At 41.6% G+C, this 19,279-nt stretch overlaps 1 protein-coding gene across 1 annotated transcript in view; it reads right to left on the reverse strand.

Annotated features, from left to right (window-relative positions):
• Positions 1–10,304: 10,304 nt before the first annotated feature.
• Positions 10,305–19,279, reverse strand: part of ZNF608 (zinc finger protein 608) — a 79,451-nt gene continuing 70,476 nt past the window's right edge. Inside the window, exons 4-9 of the mRNA XM_086479827.1 lie at positions 16,794–19,245; positions 14,596–15,013; positions 13,863–14,035; positions 12,798–12,951; positions 11,481–11,540; positions 10,305–10,441 (exon numbers count right to left, since the gene is read on the reverse strand). Of these exons, the coding sequence (XP_086335953.1) occupies positions 10,305–10,441; positions 11,481–11,540; positions 12,798–12,951; positions 13,863–14,035; positions 14,596–15,013; positions 16,794–19,245 (3,394 nt within the window). The remainder of the gene's footprint in view (positions 10,442–11,480; positions 11,541–12,797; positions 12,952–13,862; positions 14,036–14,595; positions 15,014–16,793; positions 19,246–19,279) is intronic.

Raw genomic sequence — 19,279 nt, forward strand, 5'->3', positions numbered from 1 at the left:
AACAGCTTGTGTCTAAAAGTAAATAGGTTGACTAAATAGCTGGTGTCAATGGGCAACAGAAGCACTCTCCCCATAGCGAACAGCTCATTCATTTGGGTGGTTAAGTAACAAAATAGGAGTCTGACTTTAGGTGCCCAGGTTTGAAAGTATTGGCCTATGTTCCTGAACTGAGTCCTCTCATGCTCTAACTCAATTCATATCAACTTTTCTGTACAGTAGATTGGTGAATCCTAAACCCAGATGTTTGTTGTAAACAAACAAACAACAAACAAAAAAATCACCCTTGCAGCTTCAATGATAGTCATCTGAGCTCAGCATTTTCGTGCAGGTATATTCTTTGCTTGATATTTCCTAACACTAAATGTATGTGTGCACAAAAGGGAAAAAAGATCCCCAGCAGCCACACCAACCTCATTTGAACATTAGATTATTCACTTTCCCAGCTAATCAATAATCGTTATAATTAAAATTGATAGCTGCAAATAACATGACAGAGTGCTGCTGCCAGAATACTGATTGTGTATTTGGCTTGGAAAGATAGGCAGTAGTGTGGAACACTTATTTTCCAATTTGCTTTTAGCTGTGTGCAAATTGCTTTAGCTGTATCCAGCTGATTTAGACCTTGCCTGGAGGTACACTAGATTAATTGGGAGCCACACATTCATTGCTTACAGAATGGACTCTGTAATTGGTGAAATTTGTTAGTGCCAGTTATAAAATAACTATATAGTTCTGCTTTTCAGTTGTCCTTTCATTACTCTTTCAGGAAAGGGGAAAACCAATTAGAATCTTTCAGATGATCAAGATTGCTTTTAAGTCTTTATGTAAAACCACCAGTGTGGCTACAGTCAATATTTTATGCAAGCAAACATTAGTGTGAATATGGTATTGATTTTTTTTTTTCAAAACTGAAAAGCTCTTCAGCATACACAAGAGGGATTTTTTTTGTCCTTGTTGTGACTGAACTTTAAATAATGAAACCATTATGTTATTACTACCAGAGTTTTAAAAAATAACTCTTTGTTCTTTTTCAAATCTTAACTAGCTTATTATTAAACAGTAGAAAAATCCATTGTCATTTGTTGGCGCCCAAAAGCACTAAAAAAAATACTATGGTCATAGCTTTTCCTAAATCCAGGCTTTTTTTTGCCTATGTGTATATAATAGGGACACGAAAAGCCTACAGTTAAATTCATAAATGTAACGGACTACTTCTTCTTATATATTCTTGTAATTATTGACGTATTTAGGAGTCAAGAGCCATGACCTAGGCTTATTTCGGTTTCCTTTGTTCATAGCTTTACTCCAAAAGTGAACAAAGAATAAACCAGCTACTTTTCTTTATAACAGCTATGATGCCGGAGATGTTCTGCATGTTACTTGTGGTGCAAAGCATGGTGCAAGAGACTGGAATAATATCAGAGAGAGGGTCCATGCCTGGCCCTGAACACACCCATCTTTGCGAGGAGAAAAGATGCTGTTATGCTCACTAACACTTTTAAGGTTTTTGACTCAGGATACACACACAACAAGGCCATGCAGGGGACACCCTTGCACAGCTCTCATTTACAGTTCCTGTGATCACACCATGTGTATAAACTTTCCCTTGCACATAATATTTGAGCCCGTTGACCATTTGCAATTAAACTAGACACTCCAAAGACACTATAATTTCACAACTATTGGTAAGCAGTAAAAGGAGAGACAGCCTGTTAGTGGCCTCATTTAGGAAAAAAATTAAGAATCATATCATAGAATCATTGAATGGTTTGGATTTACACTTTATTGAACATCTGAGAGTCTAAACAGGCAAGAAAGCCAGTGAAAAAGGCTTTATTAGCTGCGCTGGTCACAGAATTATTTGTTGTTCTTCAAGTGATTAGCTAGCAATTTGCTTCTGATAGCATCAGAAGATACGGGTAATTCAACTGTTGATTCAAGCAGAGCATCCGACTTTGATCCCCCCACCAGGGACTAACGGATAGTAAATGTAAGAAGCATGCAGGAGCAAAGCACAATCTAAAAAGGGGGGTGGGGTGTGAAAGGGAGATGGGGAAGTGGTCTGCATCCCTCACTGCCCTTAGCTACCCTGGTAAAACCTTCTCCTGAAACCAGCGTCATGCGTTTGCTTTACATATTTCACATAGGGAGATTTTCAATTCTCATCCTGCTGATCATTGTACACTAGCCAAATGAGTTTTAGTGGGAGTTATAAGGGGTAATCATATGATTGATAAAAGCTGTCTTCTTTAAATCAGTGCCTCATTCTGAAATTTATTTTCCTTTGGATCTGCTATGAGACGCTGCCAAGAATCTAAATGACCTTTGAATTAATTTTGTCCTTTTAAAGGAACAGAAAAAAAACCCCAAATGTCAAAGTTGAATTCCTGGCTTATTTTTCCCTTTCAAATGAACAAGATTAAAAACAAACAAACAAACAAAATCAAAAGAAAACTCACAAACCCAAACAATAAAACATTACTAAATATATGTGGCACTTAATATGAAAGTCTAGTACCAGTTTCGAACTTAAGAACATGAAATACTGCATCCTGAAGATTCAGCTGAGACCTCATCTAAGCTGAATGCTGAAGTGCTAATGTCTAAAAATATAGCAGCCAAAACAAAAGCATCTAGTAAGGACAAAACTGTCATGTCCCATGTTGGAAATACTCTTCGTACAGGGAGAAGTACTCAAGATGGCTTCTTAAGCATGTATCAGCCACTTAATGAGGAGATATGGGTCCTTTGTACTGGTGGCTAGTAATCTAATACTGCCATTTAACAGGCCCCAAAAGAATGTAGGAATCAATCTACTGAATGACAACGAACAATGACAGAGAACAGGACCAAAGGTTTCAATTTAGGGCCATGAGAGGAAGTGTAAACGGAGACACACACTTTGGTTTGCCACATATCGTCTCCTGGCTGATAATTTTCTACTCTGTAATAAAGTTCTCTTTCTCTATAAAAGAGGGACTCCTCTTTACTCCTGTCTTCACACAGCAGATAGAAAAGACTGGTTCTTGGTATATAGCACTTGGAAGCAAGTGAAATCATGTTCCCTTGGGGTTGGGGAGTTGCATGTGAATAATGGAACAGGTGCAGTGCCTTCTAAAGACAAAGTTGTGAAGGTCATGCTTGAGCTTTAGGACTGCCTCATGCTTTATCCTGTGTCATCTTCTGTAAGATGCTCAGATGTAATAAGATAAATCTCACTGCTCTTTGGATTGTAAACACTCTGTCTCTTGATGCTGCAGACCTGTGCCACTGAAGAAAGCAGAGCACACCGAGATGGCAGCTCATAACCCAGCAGGATGTGAGCCTGTAGCAAGCACTCGAGTGCTTCAGGACAGACAGATCTGCTCTGAGGGCATTTGCTCCATGTTAGGTGCATAAAGATCTGCCTGTCCAGTGCCAGAGCCTTCTTTACTAGGAGTCATTGCAGTTCCCAGTATCAGTGTGTGGGAACTCACCTGTGCTTGCTCAGTGACTTATGCAATGCCACTCTTCTTGTGCTGCTTGGGTGACCTTGCTGGACCCATAACTCTCCAAATCCCTGTATTTTACTACAGAGCTCTGGAGTCTTTAGAGCAGACTCAGAAGTTTTCAGCCATGTCAGTCTTATGTCAAAGCCTCCTGTCCTCCCTACCCATCAGGGCCAACTTTAATCATTTCTTCCCCTTTCTGTAGATGTCTTGAATGATTTGCCAGGCCCATACATTGACAAACTGCTCTTCTTTAATAAAACAGAATTTTAGTGTATCCACAACTTAGGAGAGTCAACATTTTTACAGGCAGGATAGGCTTACATATGCAAGTACTCAAGAAAGAGGTAAGGAGCTATACCAAATAGCAATCACGTCTCTCTCAAGGGACCAAATCCTTATCTAAGTTGCAGAGGCGGAATCCACCTAAGCCTAATGAGAGGTGCTCTAGCATAAAAAACAGTGGTCTCTGTCTTGCTACTTTTACTGTTTTCTTTCTACAGTAATTTCTTCTGCACCTTAGCTCTTTAGGGAAGTAACTCCAAAAATGGGGACAGACTTGGCAGACAAAAGGGAAAGTGGTCAGCTAGTTTCAACAAAGCCACAAGACATTTACAGAGGCTAAGGATTTGGCAAATTCTCTATTAAAGGAAGCCAGCTTCCTTCCAAGTAGGAAGATCATGAATTAGCACAGCAGATACTTGCGGCAAAGCTTGGTATTAAATTGTTATGTTCCGATGTACAGCATGGGGAGACATATTGTGTCACTGACATTTTAATGACCTTTTCTGTCTGGAAATCTGCTTGAAAATCAGTGGCTTGATGAGGCTCATCACTGCAAACACTTAAACTGACTTAGTGACAGAGCTTGGGAAAGGTGCGGACAAAAGGAGATTATAAAAGCCTTGCACTGGCATGTGTAAGCAATGGAAAACCAGAAACTCATCTGTTCCTACGGTCCATCTAGGCCTTGATGTGGTTCCTCCCACTCTCTTCTGGGGATTACAGAGCCCCAAAGGAAGGAGGAAGAGTCACGTTTCTGAAGCAGCCAGCAGAGCTGACCCTGCCGAATAAGGAGCTTTATCAATGAGAAATCTGTCCTATGTAAGGAAGGTGCCTAGTTTGAGCACATGTATTAAGGGGTAGCTCCTTTTAAAGCTAATTGCAAATCTTGTCCCCTTCAGTCACCCACACTAGATGGGGAAAGGAAAAAGTTCCCCTCTCCCCCCAAGTTATTTCTAGCGTCACTTGTCAATGTGACACCCATTTACAAGAAGGGCCGGAAAGAGGATCCAGGGAACTACAGGCCTGTCAGCCTGACCTCAGTGCTGAGGAAGGTTATGGAACAGTTTACCTTGAGGGCGCTCACATGGCAGATGTAGGACAACCGGGCACTCAGGCACAGCCAGCATGGGTTCATGAAGGGCCAGTCCTGCTTAACTAGCCTGAACTACTTCTATGACCAGGTGACCCCCACAGTTGATGAGGGGAAGGCTGTGGATGTCATCTACCTGGACTTTATCAAAGCCTTTGACACCGTCTCCCACAGCATCCTCCTAAGAAAGCTGGCAGCTCATGGCTTAGGTGCACTCTAAGATGGGTTAAAAACTGTCTGGATGGCCGAGCACAGAGAGTGGTGGCGAATGGAGTTCAATCCAGCTGGTGGCCAGTCACAAGCGGTGTCCTTCAGGGCTCAGTACTGGGACTGATCTTGTTTAACATCTTTGTTGATGATCTGGATGAGGGGATTGAGTGCTCCCTCAGTAAGTTTGCAGACAACACTAAATTGGGTGGGAGTGTTGATCTGCTTGAAGGTAGGAAGGCTCTGCAGAGGGACCTAGACAGGCTGGATCAATGGGCTGAGGCCAATGCTATGAGGTTTAACAAGGCCAACTGCCAGGTCCTGCACTTGGGTCACAACAACCCCACGCAGCGCTACAGGCTTGGGGATGAGTGGCTGGAAAGCTGCCCAGTGGAAAAGGACCTGGGGGTGCTGGTCGACAGCCAGCTGAACATGAGCCAGCAGTGTGCCCAGGTGGCCAAGGCCAACAGCATCCTGGCCTGTATCAGAAATGGTGTGGCCAGCAGGAGTAGGGAGGTGATCATGCCCCTGTACTCCGCACTGGTGAGGATGCACCTCAAATGCTGTGCGCGGTTTTGGGCCTCTCACTACAAGAAAGACATTGAGGTGCTGGAGTGTGTCCAGAGAATGGCAATGAAGCTGGTGAGGGGTCTGGGGAACAGGTCTTATGAGGAGAGGCAGAGGGAACTGGGATTGTTCAGTCTGGAGAAAAGGCGGCTGAGGGGAGACCTTGTCGCTCTCCATAACTACCTGAGAGCAGGTTGTAGTAAGGTGGGGGTCGGTCTCTTCTCCCAAATAAGTGATAAGACAAGAGCAAATGGCCTCAAGTTGTGCCAGGGGAGGTTTAGGTTGGACATTACGAGTAATTTCTTTACTGAAAGAGTGGTCAAACATTGGAACAGGCTGCCCAGGGAAGTCGTGGAGTCACCATCCCTGGAGGTGTCCAAAAAACAGGTAGATGTGGCACTTCGGGACATGGTTTAGTGGGCATGGTGGTTTTACGTCAACGGTTGAACTTGATGATCTCAGAGGTCTATTCCAACATTATGATTCTATGAAAAGTAGCAGTAAGATTCCCTCAAAAAAATCTTACAGAAAAGGCTGAAGTTACGATAACTTACGAAATACTGACCTAAGAAAAAAAACTACACCAAGGAGAACTGTAGTTTACAGTAATGCTAGAGTTTTTAGTATAGAAAGCTAGGTAAAGGGATGAAGCTGAAAGGAAGCAGAGAGCTCTCTTTCTAAAGCAGAACAAAGCTGGTTCATTAAGTAATGACTGTCAGTCTCCAGTTCCCTCTGATACAAGGAGATGTAGCTTCAGACTTCCTATGTGGGCTTGGTATCATTCCCAATTTTTGAGGCATTAGATGGTTTCAAAATACCTTTTAAAACTGTAATGTTTTTTGCCAGTTATCTTAAGCTTCTTGTTAATAATGATCTGCTTTAGCTACTCATGGCATCTGGTGCTATCATCTATGAGATACTATAGCTATTATTCAGAGGGAAATATGAACTATGCATTTGAAGTGAGACATGTTCTCTGTCCCAAACACTTTAGGCTGAAGAGAGACAGGATACATTAACACAGCATAAGATACAGAAAAAAACACAGGTCAAAGCAGGGAGCGTGATAAAAGGAAAAAGAGAGAGAACTAATTATCAGCTGAGATCACAAGCATGCAGAAGTTTTTTAGTTGTACAAATAGAGTGAGTTTTGATGATATCATATGGATGTAACAGGGCTTATTAAGTGGGCAAGTGGGGGAGAGAGGGGAGAGAAGAAAGGAGTGAGATAGCGTGGCAAGCAAAGATTAGAGTGAGATTCTGAGGCAGAAAGACGAGGACAGTACATTTGTCAATTAAAGACAGTGACAAGACTTTAATGCCACAAGGAAATACGAACCAGATTCCCTGCTGGACTCTTTCACTGGACCCCCGAAAAGAGCCAGGGGAGAGCTGCGGAAGGACACTGTGGTGTTCTTCACTTATGCCACTTTTTGTGCTATGAACAATCCTTGGTGTGTTTTACGATGGATTCAGGGGTTCTCTTAACATCACATCCTTTGGGGGCACTCGTCCTGCCAGCACTTGTCAGAGTGACAAGTGGGAGTAACGACCCAAGGCTTAAACCCAACCAATGCACCTTTGAGAAGCAACAGGGGGAATGGCACGACACAGAATTAGCTCTGTGAGTTCTCAAGTGTTCCCTAAGGCCACTGAGGAATCTAAAGTAATAAAACTGGAGAAATGTTACTCCTAGCCCCCACTGTCACCAGCTCTAGTCTAGCCGTGGTAGCCAGCCAGCTCAGTCAGTTAGACCCCTGTCCTGCTTCAGCCTCTAAAGCCACATGATCGCTCAAAAAAACCCCAAACCTTCTCTGTTCACATCCATTTTTCCCCCGTGCAAGCACCAGAGGCAACAGCTCCCTGTATAGGTATTTTGGGTCCTTTGATGGGCTCTCACCGACAGACCTTTCGTTTCTCTAGCTGCATCCCATGGACAGGCTAGAAACTCAAAGAAATAAGTGCAATGCATAAGCCCTGCTTCACCTTCACAAGACACCCAGCAGCATGTGGATGAAAGACAGAAGCAGGGTCACTGATTGCTGCTGCTAGAAGAGCAGAGTGGTAGAGGTGCCAGTTCGAGGTAACAAAAAGTACAAGCCCTTTCTATGCAAACAGAAAGCAAATATATCTGTATCATAATGCTTTAGCTGCCTCTTTCCAGTGACCAGCCTCTGCAGCTCTGAGTTCCCAGGCTTGTAAATGGTCTTCCTCACATCACTGCTTCAGTTTGCTCATCCTTTGGATGCTCACAGAGGGGTGAAATGACCACAGCAGCTGCACCTCAATGCTCGGACATGTGGGTGGATAACTTTTGGCTTTGGAGAGTGTTGAACTAACGAGTCATGCTCACTGTTGCACAGCCTTTGAGGAGGTCAGCATGGCAAGTGCTAAACCAAAAAGCAAGCTATAGAGGGAAGATAACAATCTTAAGCAGAGGAAGACAATAAATGGCAAAGGATGTTAGCCCGTCTTACAGACTTCAAGAATATAATAAAGCTGTACCATTAATTATAATTTTAACGGTTACCTACCCTGTATCAATCAGTAGTTTATTCCAGTCATGACACTCAATTTTAAACCACATTAAATCAAAATCACTGATCATGTGAATTTGTAAGATCTGTTTTGCTGCAGAAGCATTAACAGTCGAGGCGGAAAAAAAATCAACGGTACATTTCAATACAAAAGCCATCTGAGCCTTTACTATAGAAGTAATAAGGCATTTATTATTTCAAGAGCCCTGCATTCACAATATCCCCTTTCCACAGAAAACACCCCTTCCTTCCCATTTTTATGAGGCTAATTTGTAGTATGTCACCACTGTGAGACTTCTGAATGCTTTCAGAACAAGACAATAGGAGTAAGCCACAGATGAATGATGTGTAGTAAAAATCAATAAACCTTATAACTAGTCACTAAGGGAACTGATTTTATGCCTATAAAAATAAAACAATTACAGCAATATTAATGGCAGATTCATCATAGTAATATAAAAAGTCCAAGTGTGCTTGTCTGTTGGGAATCTTTAATTCATCCTTCTGTATTAAGTATTCACAACGTAGGAGAAATGGAACCGACTTCAAGAACAAGTTTTAACTTGTAGTAATTCACCCTGTGAAAAAAACAAACACAAAACCAAAAAAACCCAGTAGAACTTTAAAAAACAGTTTTGACAATCAGTATAACGGATATGCAGGAAAGGACAAAAGTTAAAGCCTCAAAAACCTGACCAGTAAATTTGATTTTTTTTAATATCATGATTAGTGATTTCATATTACTGCGTACTGTGTTAACCACACTGTTACAGAAGAAGTGGTACAGCCACATAAAATATTTATTTTCTGGTAATGCAGGTTAAGCACAGCAAGGGCCTTTTTTTTAATAAACAGGTCCTCTGGTTTTAGGTATCTATTCATTGGGGCGGGGTGCAATACAGATATAATAAAAAAAAAAATCGCCTATAATTTATAGCACACAGAGCTGCTTTAAAACAGGTATTAGAAATTTAAGTTCCACTAATACCATCCAAGGTGCTACTATGGGCCTTTTTCAAGCTTATCAGGGTCAGCTGAAAGAGGTCCACCGCCATCTGGCTGAGCCCCGCATCGCCCACTGGGAGGGGACCACACCACAGCCCCAGTGGGGAGGCACAGGACAGCTGCAGGTCCACACCATTAACTGGGCTCCAGGGAGAACCTCTGGGGACACAGACTAGTAGCTGTGTGGCAACTGCCCCTCTCCTACCTACATCTAGGACACATCTTTCAAAGTGGCCCACAGACACCAAGAAAGTACAAAACCAAGGTTTTTTCTGTATTCTGATTGCCAAATTATTTAAGGCAGGTATAAAAAATGAAAGCATTCGATACACATTTTACATAAAATAAACTAGATTACAGCATAAATCAAGTAACCAGGCAATGGCATCAAAGTCTCTCTCTTCTAAAACTGGGTAATTGTAAACATTAAAAAAAAGACTGCAGGACTATTCAAGTAATAGAACAATCACAGATGTCTTCTGGTATGCAGGCTATTAGGTTATCTGCCATTCAAGATTATCAAAAAAGACATTTCATTATTCACAGATGCTCATTATCTCCATTTAAAATCTATACATTATATACAACACAGTTTTTGTGGTACTAGAATCCCCATGCCTTCCAAAGGTATATTTTTTCACAATACACAATTACAATGAAACAGTGAATACAGTAACATTTTACACTGATGCATCTTAATAGGAGCCACCAAATAGACGTCTACATTGTACCAAAGTGTCATCACAGTTAGCCTCTCTGAGAGCTTTTGGGAAATATCAGAAGGGTATGCAAGGTTCAGGCACACTGATACATAACATTATTTATTTACAATTGGAAAGAAAAAAAGAAGGAAAAAAAGGAAGAAGAAGAGAAGAGAAAAGAAATAAACACCCTTTTGCGGTTAACGCTTTCTAAACATGACAAATACATATCTCCTTTTACTGTGTGGTTCGCAACTTAGCAGCAGACCCTGTGTGTGCGAGCCTTGGTACTGATACAAAAAAAGTAAAGAATATATATATATTTTTATATATATATGTATATATATATATACGCATATATATATATATAAAAACAGAAGTCTAATTACAGCAACATTTGTTACTCTGTGATAAAATCTGCAATTTACAAAAATGAAATGACTGGTTTTTGCCTGCCATTAAGGCATTTCAAATTAACACCATGGAACTGATGTCTGTAATAAAGCGCTTCTTCATGTGATCCAGTCACATGACAATGTACATCTCCAAACTCATCATTCTCTGAAAAGAGAAAGAAGAATGTTTTAGTATGCAGTATCCTTTCCTCCTAGGCTGTTTTCTGCACCTCGGATACATGATGAAATGAAATCTGCACAGTACTCTCAACCCCAAGAAGAAAAGACAGCAAGCCATGTCCTCATCATGCCCCTGCCAGGAACAACATACTAACCACTAACCTGTGCCAGAATTTATCTCCTGGGTTCTGAGACCCAAGCATCCATCAGCTCTTTTCAGGGCTACAAACCTTTCTCACTCAAAAAATTCCAGCTAAGTGGCTTACATGGCCACTTGTTTTCAGTCAGCTTTCAGAAAGACTCATAACCATGGAACGTTACAGTACTATTTAATACATTAAACTCTGAGGCTTAATGTGGCAGCAATGAAAGAAACCCTAATGTTAAGGATGCTTTGGGTTTTTCACTTGAGATGGGATCATTATAATACAGAAGAGTGTCTTTCCTCTTGAAGAGCAAGGATGATGGTTGACGAGTAAATTCTACTGAAAAGCTAGTAAATAACTGAGAGGCAAATGCATGGAATGAGTATGTAACTTAAACATGATGTCACCTCTTAACAGACTCGCAAGCAGACCTCTCTGAAAGCAAAATCAGCAAACCAGGCAGACTTGCAGAATAAATAAAATCTTAACTTTTCCTGTTGTACATGGATCTAACTGAACACGAACTTTAAACACCTTTTATGAAAAAACTGAATTTTAAATTAAATTTCATAATCACTTTTATCTTAATAGCAATCCTTAAAATTTGGTCTATGGAAAATCTCAGAAGACAAGACTACTTCTTCCTTCTTAATGATTTATGTCACAACTGAAGGACACAACTAAGGAAAAAAGGTCACCTTAAAGAGAATAAAATACAATTAAGCCAAACTCCTGAGTTTTTCTTCATCTTAAAGGCTGTCATACAAAGAACTGCAGACCATCAGGCTACAAAATCTATGATTTGCATTCTCCTCTCTATGTTAAGGTATATAATTTAAGATTCACTGGCTATTTACCTTCTTTGTGCAGGAAACATACCAGATGCAGATGCCTGCGCAGCCACCTGCTGAGTGGCAACAAGGGCAGCAGAGGTCAATCCTGAGGGAAAGAAGAAACAAAGGAATGCTGATGTACTTCTGGTTTTAATGGATTTTTGTGCTCAGAGAAATGTTAGGAAGCATCTCTAAGGCAAACAGACAAAAAAACCCCACCATCAGAAAATGGTGGGGTTTTAACACTACATAAATGTCAAATATTTAAGGCAACAGCGTTAAGACAGTCTGCCCAGTATGATCAATATGCCCTCATATGGTAAACTGAATTGTCCTTGATAGATATTTTACAAGAAAATACAGCATTCCTGCTTATTGTATTCCTTTCCAAGTGCTGCACTGCATGATGCTAAGTGGTTTGTATGAATTCCTGAACAGGAAGCTCAGTAGAAATAATAGGTACCAGGAAACAACAAGAATCAAAAGTCACAGTGAATTACAGAAATGACATGCCAGCTGCTCAGAATACAATACTTTCACAATAACTTATCATTTTTACAGTTTTCCTACCGAACAAGCATAATCCATCCCAAAAGGCGTATGGAATCACTGAATCAGACTAAGAAATGTCAAGACTTTTACATAGGAAAAGTAACCGCTGAGGCACCAAGTGAAAGCAACGAATTAGTCATTTAGCCACCAATTGTGGTAGCTTGTACTTTGCTGCGTGGGAGGAAATCTCTTTTTAATTCAGATAGAGTCCAGGGTTAGAGAAAAACAGTCAAAGACTGGTATAAAACCCAGGGAGAATGAATCCTATCTTACTGTGCTGCTTTTTCCCTGACTGCAACTCTGTGCACTGTATTTGCCAAAATACAAAGAGTCCTCTTTCAGACGGTCAAATTATAACAAGCTCAAACCCTTGTGACTGCAATGCCTTGTACATAAAATATGTTCAGTACAAAAAGCTTTTGTCTTTGCTACACTTCTTCTATTGCTTACACAACCGTAATTATACAAATAGGATGTTGTTTGGTTTGGGTTTTTTTCTGCCTTTAAGCCAGCTAATGTCCATTTGCACTAGGAATCAAAACATTCACGTGAATGACAGCCTAACTGGTACATCTTTAATAATGCTCTAACACTTGGTTTTGGAAACAACACTTGTATTTCCCAGGCATGAAGCTATTCATTTGCTGTAAATCCATGCTGTGAATTTTTAAACCTTCTTCCTAAATGTGAAGCACTTCTGATTTAACAAAAGGATCTCTGTTCAAAACGCTTCGCATAGGCATGATTTCCAATGTCAAGGTAACAACTCCATGAGGCAAGCTAATCCCACCTCTGGAAATCTTCTGCTCACCTTGAAACGGGTCGTATTGTCCAGGTATAAGCGGGTAACCCATTCCAACATGTGTGTGATGGTGTGTATGGAGGTGCCGCTGGCTAAAAGGAGAATGACGGTCTCGTTCCCTTTCTGCTTCCCGTTCACGCTCAGCTGCTGATTTTTCCACAGGCTAGTAATAGAAAGAGAAAGAAAAACGATGTGAGAATTTTAAAAGGGATGAAATCACAACAGAACCATACTTGCCACTACCTGGCAACAACCTTTTGAATTCAAATGATGAAGCTGACTTTTTCTGAAGAAAAAGAACCACTACTGGATTACTTGATTCTAATCTAAAGCTGGTGTAGCTGGCTAACGGAAGATTCTCCAAGGCACAGAGATTTGGAGGCAAGACACTGCAGCTTGAAGCCAGCATGATGACTTCTAATTTTGGGCTCCCTTAAGCTTGGCTGACTTGCCAATGCCTGAACAACCCAGTTTAGCTGCTGAACACTCATGTAAATGAACCCTCAGCCCTGTTTAAAGCACTCTGGGGATCAAACCTGCCTCAATAGCAAGAAAGCCCTTTTAGAAACAGAATCGGAGTAAGTGACCTGCTCACAATTAAAACTAGCACCGACTTACCCGAAAGTAAAATAACAGTATTTGCTCCAATGGGGAAATCTTTAGAAATGGGGGCTAGTAATCTGCTACTTGAAAGATGTGGCTTCTTGGCAAATACAGGGAGGGAATATTACCAAATCCCACAGTCCAACTTCTCATTTCATTATCTGTTTCCAAACAGGAGCGTCCTGTTTAACTGCAAAAAAACTGTGCACCAGGAGGTATCTCTAAATCTATGTTTCTATGAGTTCATTCATTTAAAACAGGAAGAACTCTGAGCACAGAACTATGTTATATGTATCACTTCCAGTTTATGCCACGGAAGCATCCTGACTATAAATTGCTTTTATTTTAAGCAGTACTATAAAGAAGAATCATGTATTCAGAGCTCAATGCCAGATTGTGTGCTTCTTAAAATGACGTTCTCTACCCTTCCCCATATGTACCGCTCTTCAGGAACAACCAATGAAGCCTTACAACAGGGGACTTGCTGCGATATTGGTTGGCATGCTGCTGGAGCAAATCCAGTGCTTTGGACTCAGTGGTTGATTTCGCATTGATGCTTGGGCTGGTATTGACTTTCTCCGCCTCTTCTCTCCCCGACATCTTCCCATAAACTGGATAATGAAATCCTGGAGAGAGATAGGCCCCTGCAGGTAAACAATAAATACCACATCAAGTGACTGTTTTTACCTTTTGGTTATTCCAAGGTGGGAGGAGGGGATGCCAGGGCAGAGGATAATGTCAAAACTGGATCACATGACTATCAAACAGTATCTTTGCTCTTCAATTTCTTCACCTAATTTACCCTGATGAATGGAGGTTATAAAGGGGGTTGAGCTGATAGCCATTTCAGACATTTATGGGTCCTCTTTAAGTGAAAGGAATAGTAACTATAATGGTTCTGACAGCAAGTGCTTAGAATATTTTTATAGGCAATAAACTATCTGTCAGTCTAACAGCAACAGCAGGCTGTCAAGGATTGAGAAAACTATAGCTGGGAACTGTGACAGTTCATAAAAGGAACATCTTGTATTAAATCAGTTTCATCTACAGAACCTTCCCTAGTGGAAGCACAAGCAAAACAGATGTCACCCATGAAGCTTCTAATTTACTCTAGCTACCAACAGAAATATTAAAACGCAGGCTTTACTGCACTTTGAGGGTGCAAGTCTTAACTAGTGTGCAAGGCAAATTTCAGCATACATACCAGGATAGCTGTGCATTAGGACAGGAGAGACTGCGCGATAGGCTGGATGGTTGGGATCGTACATCTGTGGATAAGGATAAGCATGCAAGTACTGGATATATGACTGATGCTGACTCATTGGTGAGGAAACTGCTACTCTAGCACCCCGAGAGTCCTTCCAATTTACAGGAGTCTTTCGATCATCGTTTTTTATCTTGCTCTCATCCACTGATTGAGAATCAGAACGCTTGACCTCTTTAGGCTCCTCTTTAATGCTTGCTAATGAGACAGGAAGGTTAGGCAGGGAACTTTCCTTGTTAGGTGTTTTTCTAGGGCTGTCTTCTTTTAACTTTTTCTCACGATCAAGTTCTTCTGATTTTTGCTGATCCAGGTATTTGGGCTGATAGACATAATGATGCCATGTTCGTGAATCTGGATCCTAATATGGAAGGAAAAAATATTTGTTCTGAACTTAGATGTTGAAATAAGATCATTATCGATATTTCCCATACTTCAGTTAATGTATTTTTAATACGTGTTTTAATAACATTCCCTATACATAGAGGAGAGGTTTGCTTGCTACACAGTGCATTGAGCTCAAAGCCAAACCAATATTTCCAAGAAGGAGGAAGAGACTATTATCAAAATTTAATTCAATTGCTTCATCTTATGTCCTTCTTCATGCCTTTAACTAGTTTAATCATGAAATACATATGCATTGTATCAAAGTTCTGAGACCACACTATTCATAAAACATGTTAATTGAAGTCCAGAGAGATTTTCTCACTAGAGAGCAAAAAATACCTGTGAACTACAAAATTAAAGCTGGCTAATGGTACGCCAGTGCACCTACACTACCTGGAACAATGAACCTGAAAAACTGATCTAGCTAGAAAGATGCTAATAATGCCTCTGATATCACAAACATTCAGGAATCAGCGGAAGCCAGACACTATGGCAGACTTCTTCAGCTCAGTCTTGATTTCAAGTTTATAAAATTACACATGGATAAGTATTTCCAGGATCAGGACCATCTGGTTTAAAGAACATGTACAGGACACCACAAATACACTTTTGCATAATATATTACACAGACCAGTTTATAAACACGTTATAGAATTAAGCGGGTGAGTTCTTCACAAGACTACACCAAATCAGTACTGAGCAGTAACAGTAAAGCTTTTTTTTCTAACACAAGATATGCAAGAGCTAATTGTCAACATTGTCTCCAATTGATACACATTTACGGCACATGGAACAGAAACATAAGCACACAACTAGATGCTTGGAGATATATATATATATTCAAATACTCATTTGAATCAGCACAAATTTTCTCCTACTTGGGGCTGTACCGTCCCACTGCCTTTAGAGCTCCCTAACTCCCACTCACCTGACCCCATCGCATCTTGAAAGACAGCCCGTAAGGGTGAAGTGTGGGATGTACTGTACACCAGAACATGAAAGCATCAAGCATTGAGGCTCTAGTTCAGCGCACAGGGACAGTCACATTGCCTTGAATGAAGGCAATGTGACATCTAGGAAGGTCAGCACGAAGCCACCGGATGCAATTCTGGTTCCACTGAAGTCAATAGCAAAACTATCACTGACTTCAATGGAGAGAGGATTTCATCCATTGTGTAGGTCTGCAGGGTCTTGAGGTTGGTTGAGGAGAGAAGGGGAACTTAACCGCTTCAAAAAGGTCGCCTTGGGTTAAGATAAAGAGCTGAGCTTCAAGCCAACTCTTCAAAGAACCAGCTCACCCATCTTTACTAAATGCCAACTGTCATTTAAGAAAAAAAAAGAAACACTTCAAACCATGTTTCAAATCTACTTTAAGTCCTCTCACAATGAAAGCTGCTTATTTTGCTTTAAAGTTCTCATTTCTGAACCAAGTAAATTGCTTAGAATTTACATCTAAAAGAGAAATCTAGTTCTATTTTATTCATGCATATAATTTAAAATAGTCTATTCAGGTCTTAAGCCTGGGTTCTGTCACCACCTTGCTAAACCTTTTTTTTTTTTTTTTTTTTCCCTTTTCTTTTGAAAGAGCTCAACTGAAAGGTTTATTGACAGACTACAGCACTATCCAGTATGAAAAAAGAATGGCGGAGCTTGTTTGGCTGGAAAGGTAGAAGAACACCGCAGAGTCGGGGACAAAATCTCACATGACTCAAGGATAAATCAAGACACTCTTGTCCCATTTCCTGTGATCTCACCTGTTTAAATCTTGTGGTTGGATCTACTCCCGTTTGCTTCATGGAGTCCATAACAGATTTCATCTCCACAGCCTCCTTTATAAGCTGGTGGTTCTCCATTTGTTTGGCTTTGAAACTGTCAGACTGAAGCTGCTGCTGGTGATTGGAAAGGATCTGTGATTTACTTGTCTCCTCACCTTTGTTAGGGACTGATGACCCTATTTTAGTGTTATTTTTGCTGGACTCTGGAGTTGAAGGGGCCTTTGAAATAGTGGCAGATGGAATATTCTTCTGCTTGTTGTCATCCTTCCCAGTTTCCTTCAAGGGGGGGTCACTCTTCCTTTCACAGTCCCTCCCAGTTTGTGCCATTTTCTGCTCTGCTAGTCTCTGGTCCTCATAGTATTTTTCATACTGCTGCCTGTAAGCAGGGTTAGAAGCCATTAAGGACTTTTGGTCCATATAGAGCCCATAGGCATACTGTCCATAATAAAGTGACTGAGCAAGTGCAGGATGTCTTTGCGTTATTACTGACTGATGTTGTGGCTGCAAATTAGAGGAAGTGCTTTCGCTTTTCTTGGTGTCTGACAGTTCTGCCTTCTCTTTCTTTTCAGCCTCTTCCTCAGCCTCTTTTTTGATCTTTAGTCCCTGTGGGGTACTGCTGTTCCCGGCTGCTGGGGCACTGACCTGTCCAGAGTGCATGTAACTTGGGGAATAATAAGGATCATAGCCATGGTAATAGGGAGAATGGGACTCTTTTGCTTGAGCCGATTGTGCTGTGGTTGAAGAATGCCCTTTTACACCACCATCCTTATTAGAAATAATATCCGACGGAGAGCTGGCCTTTGACCTCATGCCCTCTGACCTGCTGTCAGAGCCACCATCATCAGCCGCATCAGAAATATCGGAATAAGCAGGGCTGTTGGTTTTAGCGGCCGCACTATCTGCACCATTTTGTGTCAACACATGCAATGGCGCCATGGCAGATTGTCCATTCACCAAAGTGCTGCATTCCATCCTGGAGGCACTCCCTATGGAAGGGCTGGGCGCATTGTCTGTGAATGTGTAAACCTTATCAGCTTCAGCCTTAATACTTGCCATCCTGCTCTCTTGAGACTCTGACAGCCCATTAGCTAGCACTTCATTCTTGTTGAGATGGTCCTTTAAAAAATGTCCAGATAAGTCTTTCCCAGACCCTTTCGAATCCTCCAGCTTTCCCAGCTTAGAATCCATCTTGGGGCTTCCTGTCTCTTTGCTTTCTTTGTCCTTCAGCTTTCGCTTCTCCTTTTTCTTTTTGTCTTTGAGCGATGCGAGAGCTGGGTTTACAGTGCTTGGCTCTCCCATAATTGTGGGCTTTGGTTGAATAGGTTTTAGCGGAGGGCTCTTTGGTGTAGCCTGAACAATAGTAGTTGTTAGAGAGGGCAGTCCTGGTATTGTCCCTGTAGTGGTGGTTGTAAAGGCTGTAGTAGGTATAGCTATTAACTGGGGAGGAGTCGGTGCTGGCGCAGGGGCAATGGGCCTGGCAGTTTTCAGTTTGGAAAGGTTTTTATCCACTTTGCAATTGTTGGCTTTCTTGCCTTTATCACCCAAACTCTTCTTGTCAATTAACCCTTCAGCCTCCAATTTTGGCATTTCAGTTTGCAAATTGCCATCTGCTACCGAGCAATTATCCAGTGTGGCTGCCATATTAGAAATTACCGGAAGGCTGTTCAATTCATTGTTCAGACCCTTCTTTTTGCCAGAATTCTTGCCAGTTTTGGAACTGATAACTGAACCGGGGCCATTGCTGGTCAGTTCCCTTTTTCCCTTGGGGGTCCCTGGGGTAGGGATGGAGGAAGGAGATGTTGGTGCTTTTAGTGGATCAAAGCCTGGCAAATTTGTGCTTGGCTCACTGCATTCAAGTGCCACATTACTCAATGCTTCCTCACAGTCTGAAATTTTGTCTTCACTGTCAGGCTCAAACTCCAGCTTGTTTTCTGGGTCTAAATGTGCATGAGCCTGATGGTATCGTAGACCATTAATGTGCTTGTACTTTTTGTTGCAGTTGGGGTGAGGACAGTCAATCAGCACTGGAGAAGAGCAGCCTTGGTCCAAAAAAGCAGTCTCGGGTTTCCCCTGTGGGGTGGTGGGAGTGCTTCTAGAGTTAGTACGAACACGTTTTCCAGATTTATTGTCCTCTGAACTGGAGTTTAAATCTAGCTCCATTGGAGGCTTAGTCTTCCTCTTGTTTGTGGATGAGGGGCTGGCTTTGACTTCATCCATAGCACAGTTTGGAGGTGTCCTGCGCCCACTTGAGTTAAGGCTGCCCCTCCTCCCCTTCCCATTGGCACCACCTCGATTCTTATTCTGAAGTCCTCTGGACTCTGCAAAACTCGCATCATTCCCAGGTACAGCTGCAGCTGCAGCAGACCTTGCCCGCTTTCCCCTGCCCCGTCCCCCACGCATTTCCAGGTCACTTGTTGGAGACTCACAAAACCTATATAAACAAGAGCAGATTTCATCAGCAGGAG

The sequence above is a fragment of the Leptosomus discolor genome, chromosome Z, assembly GCF_034619465.1.
Source record: "Leptosomus discolor isolate bLepDis1 chromosome Z, bLepDis1.hap2, whole genome shotgun sequence".
Taxonomy (NCBI): domain Eukaryota; kingdom Metazoa; phylum Chordata; class Aves; order Leptosomiformes; family Leptosomidae; genus Leptosomus; species Leptosomus discolor.